General features: G+C 44.8%; 1 protein-coding gene across 2 annotated transcripts in view; it reads left to right on the top strand.

Annotated features, from left to right (window-relative positions):
- Nucleotides 1-12046, top strand: part of smtnb (smoothelin b) — a 47305-nt gene that overhangs the window by 22643 nt on the left and 12616 nt on the right. For both annotated transcript variants that reach the window (XM_083979895.1, XM_083979896.1), the window contains exons 6-10: nt 422-524; nt 4055-4761; nt 6338-6389; nt 7867-8448; nt 10871-10944. In XM_083979895.1, the coding sequence (XP_083836021.1) occupies nt 422-524; nt 4055-4761; nt 6338-6389; nt 7867-8448; nt 10871-10944 (1518 nt within the window). The remainder of the gene's footprint in view (nt 1-421; nt 525-4054; nt 4762-6337; nt 6390-7866; nt 8449-10870; nt 10945-12046) is intronic.

The following is a 12046-nucleotide window of genomic DNA, read 5'->3' on the forward strand; positions in this document are numbered from 1 at the left end:
GCTGCAGGCAATTTTGAAAGAGTGGAAGCTCCTGAAGTCAAGTCAGGCTGTAAAGCTGTGTTATACGTTGGCTCTCGGGGCGCCTCTCTCAGACATATACAATGGAAAATAAAACAGATCTTTACTTTTCCAGCTGGCCAAGCATGTAGCTCATCATGGCTGGAGCATTTGACCTCGACCTCCGACAAAAGACTGTTGTGATCACCAGCTGACCTCGGGACAGATGATCGTAGAACCGATGTTTTCGCTCTGGTTTTGATCAGAGGACTGGGCTGGCACTTTTGGCAGTGGCTGGCTGCTTTCCCAAGAAAAAGCTGAAGACGTTGTGACCTGAGAAATTAAAGAGCATGATGGTGCCTTTGGAGCTGTATTGAAGCACACTGAGCATGTGTATTTGTTTTGTTTCTTTCTTTCTCTACAGGAGACAGAGCAGGAGAGTCACAGTGAACGAGAGCGTGTCAGATCTCAGATCCGGGAGTTACACGGCCAACAGACGCAACAAAGCAGAGAGTTGCAGAGAATAGGTGAGAAACACTCACACGTCACCAAACTGTGCGCTTCTATCTTCGACCGGCTGCATTAATACACATTGACTGCAGGATAAACATACAGTAATTGCCCTCATAGTATTTAGGTCTTTGTTTGGACATGCCACTCTCTCTGGGATCGCTGAAACATAAAAGCTTGCACATACTTTCACATGAAGATTAAGGCTTGTTAAGCACTAAAGACTTGTAGCCAACACTGACCACCTCTGTTGCATGTACCTGTGACTGCATACATCTGTCTTGATGCAATTTCCTCCTCAGTGGTCGTTAAAAACGTCAGCCAAAGGAGCCATTCTCTGGAGGTGGCGGTCAGGAGGTCATGCTAGTTCAGGCTCTTTAAGCTCCTTCATCCAACTTTATTAACTGTTTGGAGTCACTCGCAGCCATAGGCTTAATGACTTTGACTTCTTAAGTGTGAGGTAATTTCATTAACCACTCTGTTAGCCCAGCCATTAATAAAGTGGTATGAATGCAAGCCTTCAGGAGGGAATAAATGCGCTCCGTTCACGCCAGTCCTTGAGACTTTGCAGCCACACTTGCAGAGCTGCCTTGTAAAGTGACAAACATGTATTGTTGACAAGTAATAAATGTTAAAAAAAAACTGCCTTTAGCATGTCCAGTTTACACACCTCACTACAACACAATTGTTCACTGGACAGTTTCCTTCACATAGGAATCTAATTTAACCCTGATCTTCTTAGGTTCAAATAGTTTTCATCTTTTATTGAAGCTCAGGCCTGAGGATGGTGGCCACAATAATCTCATTCTGTGTGGCCTGGTGGTTTGCTTTGGACTTGACTCCCAGTGTCCTTCTTGTGGACCTGGGGCTTGGTGCTGGGGTTATGGGAACAGAGGGAAACCCAAAAGCCACACCTCCGCTAAATAAAGCTGATACCAGAAGAGAACAGAGGCTCGCTTGACGTGGCGGAGAAACTCCCCAGTGTTACCAGTAGTACTGATTTATCCCTGCCTTACAATTTAAACCAGGGTGAAGCTGGGGTGAAAAAAAAAGAGAGACCACCGACCGTATGAAAATTCAAGGAGGACACCAATCAACAAAGACAGGACGTTTGTGGTCTGGAGAGGGGAGTGGGCAGTGTAGCCAGGGTGGGCCCCTGTGGTTCTTGAGTGAAAGTAGCAGAAAATAAAAGATTACCATGCATGATCAGAAGCTCCTTGTTTTTGGTCTTTGAACGCAGCAATAATACACACCTCTACCTCTCGGACAAAAAAAGGCTTGTATTTACATTCTTTACCTCAATGACCATGTGTCCAGCTGTACTGTGTTTTTTTGGTACAAACTGTAACTGGTAAGGCTGTGATTTAGGAAATGAAATGTTTGCAGAGACTCTCGGTGGAATGTACCGTGCGCCTCCAGTTTCTAAAAGAGTAGAAACTCACTGAAGTTGGAGCATAATAACAATCCCAACTTCACACGAGATCTTTGTGAATGACATGTATGACTCAACACAATAGTGTCTTTTATATTTTTATACAGTATATCATTGTCTGTCAGTCAGTCAGTCAGTCAGTCAGTCAGTCAGTCAGTCATTGCCATTCACAAAAACCCTGGTTTGCAACTACTAAAGTGCACCATTAAAGTCACAACCCAACTATATAAGAGTCTAGGAGAGCTTTGATAGTCCCATTTTAAATTATAAAAACAAACTGTGCAACATCACTCATTTGACATTATTAAATGAAGCCTGAAATAACTCAACAACAACAGTGTAAGTTCCCTCAGGACAAATATCTGACTTTAGACGGCCAGACACAGCTTCCCAGAGATGCTAGCCTGGTTGTACATTGTCAGTCTTGTTAACAACGCCATGCATATATTTTCTTTATATGGTAACATTGTGAAAAGATACTGTCACTGCTTGTATAAGAAGAGTGGACCTCATGATTAAAAGTCACTTAGTCTCTGTTATTTATAGCGGCATTCAATTTATTATGGAAAACCGTGCTCTTCCTGTTATTCCATATTTGATTTGTGACAAACGGATCATAAAAACTGGTCAAACTTGTGTTGACCCGGTCACCGTGAAGGCAAACATGAGCTTTCTTCGGGTCATTGCTTGAGTGTGAAAGAGGGAAAAAGAAAAGAAAAGAAAAAAAAACCTTGGTTGTCCTTTGTTTGTGTGCTATATATTGACTGGCAGCTTGGTGTACAACTAGTGCAGCTTTTGTGGCTATTTTAAAGCAAAAAGCAAGTCTCTCATTATCCAGTAGCAGTGGGGGTTTTCCCAGAAATGGCTACAGCTACACAATAGACACGACAGTTTCTGAATGTCAAAAATATGAACAATAACATGAGGGTTGTTTTGGCTCTCACTTCAGTAATTGAGTTTGAGTTGAGTGCCTCATTAGACGCTGCTGTCCAGTGGACCATTCATAGTGTCACATGTGAGAATGTGTGGTATCCATTTATTGTCCCGATTGTGCCATAATCACGTTTTCTTTCCAGACTACATTACATAATCCTGTGGTCTGTTTAATCAAAAACTCATTTATAAATGAATTGCGCACAATTTACCCAGTGCCTTTTTTTGGGAGGCGTTGCGCAATGAGGAGTAAGGGGAAAACAAGATCAACTGTTTTTAAATGAGGCTGTGGATGTCCACCCTTAATCCTGTCTAGTTCAAAGCTGAGAGAGATTGCTGTGGCTGCCGGGCAGACTGGAGTCTCTCTTTGATTTGGTTTGTAAATAACAGCCATGGATACTTGGTGAACCCTATTTGGTTGCAGAGTTGGTGCAAACACAGGTCATACAGGCGTGTTTTCAATGTCTCGGTGGTGTCGACATGTGATGTGGGATTTGGATACATGCTTGGTTTCTGCTGTTTTTGTTATCTGTGGGACGCACACAACCTCAGATATTCCCTTCACTAGAAGCACCGTGGGTGTTGGAGGTAGAGATTGTCACAGTGGGAGGATGTGGGCACCGCTGTGTTGTTTTGGAGTGCGGTTTCCTGGGGAGAGAAGGAGCTTGGACGAAGGGAGGGGAAGTACTTGTCCTGGTCTCTATTTCATTCCCGCTTCCTCCTCGACTCCTTGTACTTGCTCACCACCTACGGCTGCACCTCATTCTCCCATTCTCCACTCATGAGCCTTTCTTCTCCTTTACGCACATCCACCGACGCAATCTCACAAATCTTGCTCAGGAACTGAGGCCAGTCTGGAGGAAATGCCTACATCCCCTCACGTCTCCACGTGCCTCCTCTGATCCCAAGTGATTTTTTCTAGCCCGGCCTCTTATGTGGGCCCCGGTGCCACGGAAGTATTTAATTTCCATCGCTTCAGTTTCCAACTTCAGCACCTCCCGCTGTTTTTACTCACTTACAGTAACTCTGTCTTCACTTTAGATTGGTGTTGATGCAAGAGAAAGACTAGGCATACCATAAAAATCTGTTTGTTTGTTTTTTTTCTTTTTTACAAAATCAGAACAGCCACAAGGTCCAGAAAAGTTTCTGTTGCTCAACTTGCATTTTTGTTTTCCTCTGTAGGCTCCAACTCAGGCATGGTGTTGGTTCTGGACCACCTGGTGAAGGACGATGGCTCTGGGCCTCTGCTGATCCAGCCTCAGAGAGAGGCTGTGACCGCAGAGCCTGACCTGGTCCTGTCGCACCGTCAAAGGTCAGACTCCTCCGCTTCAGACCGCAGCGTGACCTCAGTGCTCTCCAAGTCCAATCTGGATGCTGTGGCCTCAGACAAGACTCTGGGCTCAGCCTACAGAGCCCGGCTCGACTCTGGAGCCTCAGACGGGAGCCAGGGTTCCTCCCAGCGCGGTCGTCTAGGCTCCGGGGCATCAGAGCGCAGCGTCGGCTCCCAGTCCTATATCAGACAGAGACTGGGCTCAGATGTCTCCGACTCTGGCGTCAGACCCCGGTCGGGCTCTGGGGCTTCAGATAGCGGTGGTCTTTTGTCAAGGAAACGGACTGACTCAGGGACATCGGACCGCAGCGTGAGTATGTCCTCTGAGGAGAGGGGTCCGGGGGAGGAGCTGGAGATAGCTACAAGCGGTTCGACTTACAGCACAGATTCAGAAAGCGAAAGCAGAAGCCAAGGTCCGATCAACTCCCAGTCTCAGTCCAACCAGGATCACATCGCTGACCAGGAGCAGCCTGATGGAGCCGTTTTATCTCGCAGTGACCCCACAAATGCTCAGCTCAGTGGCAGCACCATGGGAAAAACTGACCTCCAGAAACAAAAGGTAGAGTATTCAGACCCTGTATTAGATAAAACAGTGGTGCTGCAGGTTGACAAATTAAAGGAATACAATGAATGAATGAAAGAGCGGAGATACATAATAAATACTACTTTCATTCAGGGCAGAAGGAAAGGTTGAAAATGCCAATCTTGCATAAGACTGTAAAATACATACAGCCATTTAAAATCAGCATTTGGCAGCCTATTGAACGTCATTTGCTGGAACTGGGCACTGGTAACATCAGTTTGCGCACAGGAGAGATAATTAGACATAATAATTTGACAACAGCACATTAAACAGCTTGTTAAACGTCCCTGCAAATGTCCCTGTGGCCTGTGAGACATAGTCTGAGGCACCGTCTGCCCACGAGATGTAGCTACAACACAAGTTTGTGTTCATAGGTGCCGTCAGTCAAACACCAACATGCCCCCTTTTTTCTTTGTGTTATTAATAAAAAGCTTCTCCCAATGCCTTTTAAGAAAATGCTTGCTGAAATAATGTTCAACTGAATGCGATTTAAGATGCTGGACCAATCTGCTACACATGGCTTTCTGCACTACCATTGTCCACATTATTCAGTGGAACAATGGTGTTTGTCCATCCAGCAGAGACATGCATAGTGTCAAGTGTCACTGTAGCTGTTGTTAAGGCACTTCATGTTGCTTTTTCTTGTCACCCATTTATTTCTGAAGGGTTTAATCCAGGTGAGAGGCAACAATGATTCAAAGAATTTATCACAGCTTTGCCACTAGAGTGGGGTGTTGAGCTGCAGAGCCATAGTCACGTGCGGGAACTGTCTTTTTTGTTTCCTTACTAAGAAACCCCATCACTCAGTTCCTCTGTGACACCCAGGTCACATCGGCATCCATAAACACACCACACTGAGCTCCTGTTTGGAGTTGTTTAACTTGTGTTACTTGGAAACACAAACTGTACACCTGAGTGTCTCTGCTTCACCTCAGCAGCATGTCAGCCTCACCTGCTGTCAGGGAACGAACACACAGCGTTACGGGCCAGAGGCTCTGTCTCTCCTCATCCCACAGCACCGAGGACACACCAACACACAGAGCTGATGTTGTTTCTGCACTTAGTCTTAAGTTAAGTGTTGGGCAACATTTCCCATCAGGTCACCATGACGCCATCGTGTCGCTCTTCTAAATGTGTTTACTCAAGGCGTCTTTTATTGTTCCCTGCACTATACGCCAATGCTCAGTCTCCTGAGAGTAATGTAAACACTGTGGGGCCCATCGTGTCCCCGGCTGCCAAAAAAGAACCCAGGCCTGCTGCTTCACTCCATACACAAGTGTTACATAATGAAAACACCACTGGTCGATGCTGTATTTAGGATTGTGTAGGTTTGCGTGTGCGTGCGCATGTGTGTCAACAGTTGTCACCATGGCTATCCATCCAGGCTCCTGCTCCTCATGAATGTGCATTGCTGCCCCGTTAAACATGGAGCTGTTCAGTGCAGCGGCTCTGTGGTTGTCAATCCAGGCAAAGAGCATGTTAACCCTTCATCCTCTCCACTTCCTCCACTGACATTTCTGTCATGTTTCTTTGTTTTTTCCCCCCTTTGTAGATAACACTTAGCAGGGATCTTCCCTTCAACCGGGACAAAGTAAAGGATTCTGGTAAGAAACTAGTCTGACAATTAGTCCTGAGCTGATTAATCAGCATCAAATTTGATAAACTTTTAAAGGGATAGTCAACATTTTGGAAAATTGGCCCATTGCCATAATCCCTATAGTGCAAGCTGTTTTTAGAACGGCGGAGCAGAGCCGCGAGCTGCTCAGAGCTACGCTACGGAGGCTAATGGGATTTCTTGGTTTCCTCCATCAAACTCATCAAATACACACTCCAACAACTCCAAAACGCTCTCGTGGACAAGTTGTGACCTGCACATTCACCACGCTATGAGATAATAACAGAAGGTCATGAGATGTAGTTGCTTTCGAGTTAATTCATGCAAAACCACTGATGCGCATTCCCGTCGGGAGCAGTTTTTACGCAAGCAGTCTCTGCATTTGCCACAAAAACAACTCTGTCTCGTAACGTTCTGTTATTATCTCATAGTGTGGTGAATGTGCAGGTCACAACTTGTTCACAAGAGCGTTTTGGAGTTGTTGGATTGTGTATTGATGAGTTTGATTAGGGAAACCAAGAAATCCCATTAGCCTCCATAGTGTACCTCTGAGAAGCTTGCGGTTCTGCTTCGCCGTTCTAAAAATAGCTTGCACCGACAATTAAAGGTAACAAACCTACTCCTAAGACTATAGGCATTATGGCAATGGGCCAATTTGCCAAAAATGTTGAACTATCCCTTTAAGGAAAACCTCAAACAATCACAAAATCCAGCCTCTCAAAAGTCATATTTAATTGCACATACTTGAGTTCAGTAGCGTTGACTATAGAGAATAAGAATTTTTTAATATTCTGGACAATTGCATTGAGAATTTGTCACTATACTTTTTGGCATGTTGTAGTCTAAATGATTAATGATGGACAGACAGTAATGTGTGCGATAGCATCTCGCACATCATATGGTTCATAGTTGATGTACTGTAGCGCTCCATGACATGCACACAGTTGCAGCCGTTAGTGTGACTGGGTAAGGCTGAAAATGGAGCATGTTATAATATACACAATTTCTTCCTTAGTAGAAGACTGCGGTGCTATTTGCCATGTCCGCTGTACTGTAAACTGTGCCCCCCTCCCTAAGCTTTCCCTCCCCCCTTCGCTAGGATGACCTCAGTGAATATCTTCTCCTCTAATCACTAGTATTTTTTCCATTGCACGGCCTGTGCCAAATCGTGAGCTTTATACACAGTATCTGACAGTATTAAGGAACAGAGAATGAAAGAATATCCATGAGAGGAAGAAACTTGTCCTGAAATGTCCAAAGAAATTAGACCTGAAAAACGGTGAAACAGGGGAAGTTAAGTCAAGCAAAATAAAGGGGTGGGAACAAAACCGAGAGAGGGCTTCTGAGGTAGAGCAGGAGATAATATAAAGAAACAGGAGTAGAGACATAGGCTCTGTGTCTCTCGTGCATTCAGCTCTGGTGTGTTTCTGTGATTTAAACTCCACTTTTGCATCATGTCTTTGCAGCCCCAGAAAAGAAAAATGCTGTATTGGAACCATTCAACTGCACCAACTCTGTACGTGACAGAATGCGCAAGTTCACAGAGCCGAGCCCGAGTCCAAACGTCCCAGCTTTGAAGAAAGCTCCTCTGAGGAATGGGACAACCTTTGGCAGCGGCGGCCACACAAATTTCTCCAAAGCCACTGAGCTGTTTACACACACAGCAGCATCACTCAGCACATCTGGAGGCTCCACATCTCACACCTCTGTTGCATCCCAGAGTCAGGCCACACCTCAGCCGAGAGGCGGGCCGAACAAACCTCTGTCTTCAGCTAGCCAATCGCAGAACTCCGTGGGCGGGCCGAGGCATCCAGCTGAAAAAGTTGTGCACGCCCACAGTAACTCAAAGGAAGACAGGGCCCCAGGGAGAGCAGCTGGACAGCAGGTCACCCAGGGAGAGGCAGACCCGGACATGAAGACTTTCCTCACCATTGAGATCAAGGATGGGCGCACCACCACCTCCTCCACGTCCTCGCCGAGGGGCAACATCGTACCCATCACCACCATGACCCCACGCATCACCCCTAATGCTCTGGGGCAGAGAGCAGGTAGGAGCATCAACCTTATCGCATCAGGAGATACTGTTTTCACTCAGGTTAACAGGTTAAACATTAACATTCTGCAGCTCTTTGGTTAATTTAACTGAATTTTCATGCACAGTTTTTAGGTAAGATTTAATTGCATGGACCCTTTAATCCTCGTCTGGAGCTGGTGCTGTATGAAAAGATACAGCCCACTGAGTTTCAGGAGGTTTGAATCCTAATTTAGCCACTTTATGTCTTTCCTTGCTAATATCAGGCCTTAGATCATGGTGGAATCCCAGTGTCAGTGGGAGGCGACCGGGTCAGGAGTGGGATGATGACAAGGGGTTTTGTGAGACCAAACAAAAGCACATGGATGAGTGTGGATAGATGCTGGGGCCGAATACGAAACAGCATGGTTGATCTGAAGGGAGTTTGTTATAGTGAGTGTGTTGTTGCAGTGTGGAGGAGGGTGAAGTCAGTACAACAGTAGTTGAGTATATAGGGACAAAGGAGACAACAACGGGTTGTCTCAGGCCGAGCTCAATAGTAACACTGTTACTATGTAACAGGGCAAGTGAACGAGCCCACAACGTTGATTTGATGTGATACATGCTGCTTCTCTGAGTACTAGCTTACATTATTCCTTTGAGCACGCACTTAAATGAAGGCAAACATTTTGGGAGTTTGCTCCATTTATCAGAGCGTTGAGCCTTTTAAGAGATGAGAAAATGGAAACCACGGTCACCTGTGAGGCCCGTGATTTAAGACACTGTTACATCACTGTGTGAATGCAGCGAGAGACCTTTGCTGCAAGTTTGTCTGTTTTTTCAGGTAAGTGGGGATGATGTTTAAGTTATTGTTGCTTCTAAAGAATAGAGAATTCATAACTTGGTTATAAGGATCGAAGTAAAAATAAATGTATGTACAATATAAATATATGCATTAAATATAAAAGATATGCCCTTTTATTGCACTGTATAAAAGAAAAAAAGAAAAACGTGAGGACAGTGAGTTTAAAACTTGCGCTTGTGATGTATAGTCTTAGTACCTGACATAGAATTAATTTATATGCAGTTTATCTAGTGGCTTCGCTTTCGCCTGTAGGTGAAATATTTTCTTTTGCCCTTAGCCTGTTGGCTATAATTGGGTGCATTTACATTTTATTCTTTTAAAATGTTCATTAATGTACACTGTCCCTCTTAACAAATAAAGGAAATTAAATTAAATTAAATTAAACAGTGAGTGGATAATTCAGAGGTGAGAAGTGATGAAGGAAGAGGGATGCAACAAGGGTGTTTCTGCAGTGTGACCGGGATCTTGTAGTCTGTGGTCAAGGCCTCAACGCCAAAGGCCCCTGTTTACAAGACGTGATTACATACCACTACGCAGAGGGTGATGGCATTACTGCTCATCTCATTAGTCTGAAAATGGTATTTGATTTTCAGTGTATCCACGTGTCACATAAGAACCAGAAGAAAAGTCGTGTTCAGAAGGTGTTTGAGAAGCGAAGCAAGTGTTGAGTGGGAAACCCATACATGGTATGAGTTTATCTTACTCTACACGATGAGTGAAAAAAAACAATGTCCCTCTAATGTACATGCTCAGTACCGTACAGTATATACTCTCAGTACAAACAGGACCGGCTTGAATCTCGGTCCATTTCAGAAACACGGCTGCTCCAGCTGCTGTTATAGCCTGTCCGAACAAGACGTCTTAAGTTTCAGCTCTTCCCAGCAACCGGGACCTCCAACCCAAACAGTTTATTTAAGACTCGAGCTGAACCTGTGCGATTACAGCCTCCTCACCTCTTACAACCATCCTCCCCCCTCCCGCCCTCCCCTCCAGGACACGTTCTGGCAGCCCCACTGGGCTTCGTCACCAGAGTCACACAGTTTCTCCTCAGCTCAATTTGCTTTAATGGTTTCGGGCTCCTTTTTTGGGAACCCATCTGTCTCCCACTGACTCAGAGCAGGCTGCATTTGTGTCTCCCAGTTTCTCTCAAAAGCACCTGCCAGCACTCTTAAATGTACACCGTGCTGTGCTTGTGCGCATTAATCATGTATTTTATGCAATAGCTTTTATGTGTGTGTGTGTGTGTGTGTGTGTGTGTGTGTGTGTGTGTGTGAGAGGCAACAGGTCACAAGGAAATCCACGTGTGTACTGTTGGAGGTGACTGAAGAGGGTTGTTTATGTTTTAGGAATCGTCTACATTTTCTCACTCGTCTCTCATGTCTGTGTTGTTTATGACACTATGGCAGCTTATGTAACTGACTAATGGCCACCACCAACACTGTGCAACGCCATGCACACATCTTTACTGTACATATGGGTGCCAGGACCTTTCTTGAACTTTTGAGTTTGTTCTTTATTAATCTTATCACTGTGGATTAAATTGCTTATAAGAAATATTTCAATTAAATCTTTGTGTTTCCTTTGTCTGTTTCAGAGTTGACCCTCGGCCTGAGGGCGACCCCATTCAAAATCTCCTCATCCGGCTTCTCCTCTGGATCCTCCATAAAGGTACAGTCTGCTTCTCAGAAAATATTTTTTTAGCAAAAGATCACACATAAAATACAGGCTCTGCAGAAACTTGTCAAACACACTTGAAAAATCTGTTCCCAGTCTCTTCCAATTATAGATGAATGTTTTGTTTTCATCCGCTGTTTAGTTTCCAACTGATTCAGTTGGACTCAGCCGGTGTTTTTGTCGCGTCCCTGTCACGGCAATCACCTATAAAGGCCTGAAAAGCGAGCGACTCAGAACAATGAAAGGCAGACAGAGTGTGAGAAAAGGAGGGAGCGGAGGGAAGAACAGTGTTTATCAAACACAGAGTGGGTAGCCAGTCACATCTGTCCTTGTAAGGTATGTGAAGGAGAAAGAGAGAGGGAGGGAGGGAGGGAGGGAGGTCCTCCGGGCATTCTTCGTTTTCTCTTCTTAAGACCATGCCCACTGAGATTTATCTAAGAAATGTTTCCTAAATCACACCTGTCTGTCCTCATCCTCACCAGTTACTCTTTGCTGTGCTCTGATTGGCTGGAAGTGGTTGTTTACTGATGGTGCAGAGTGACTGCTGTCAAAAGCCATCACAGTCCTCCTGTCTGACCTCTGAGAGTTAGCATGCTGAACTCCCATTTGCTCCGTTCTTGAACCTCCTCGTTCCTCCATGAAAGGAAGTGTCTTCATTAATGAAGAGGAGGAGTGTTGTTGTCCTGTTGAATCTTTAATGGCCGTGTTATCCACTAACTGTGTCAGGTGCAGCTGTAATCTGGTTATGGGATCAAGGATCTGGTTTTTGGGGTTGGGAGGAGGGGGGGCTCCATGAGAGGATTTAAGGTGTCTCCATCATTAGGTTCAAGTACAAACTGAGACACTGCAGAAAGACTCTTTCTTATAGGAAAGGGATTTTGCAGGAAGAGGATAAAGATTCTGCAGGAGGTGAGGTTTATATATGACTGAACCAGTCACAGCATTGCCATAACAACATGCCGGTAACATCTTCTTGTGACTGTTAATGTGCATGTGATATTACTCAACACAATATATTTTAAGTTATGGTTGGGACAAACATGCATTGGAAGAATCTCCATCATATAATCAACCAAGGATCTAGAAGACCTTCGCT

This window comes from Trachurus trachurus, assembly GCF_905171665.1.
Source record: "Trachurus trachurus genome assembly, chromosome: 9".
Taxonomy (NCBI): domain Eukaryota; kingdom Metazoa; phylum Chordata; class Actinopteri; order Carangiformes; family Carangidae; genus Trachurus; species Trachurus trachurus.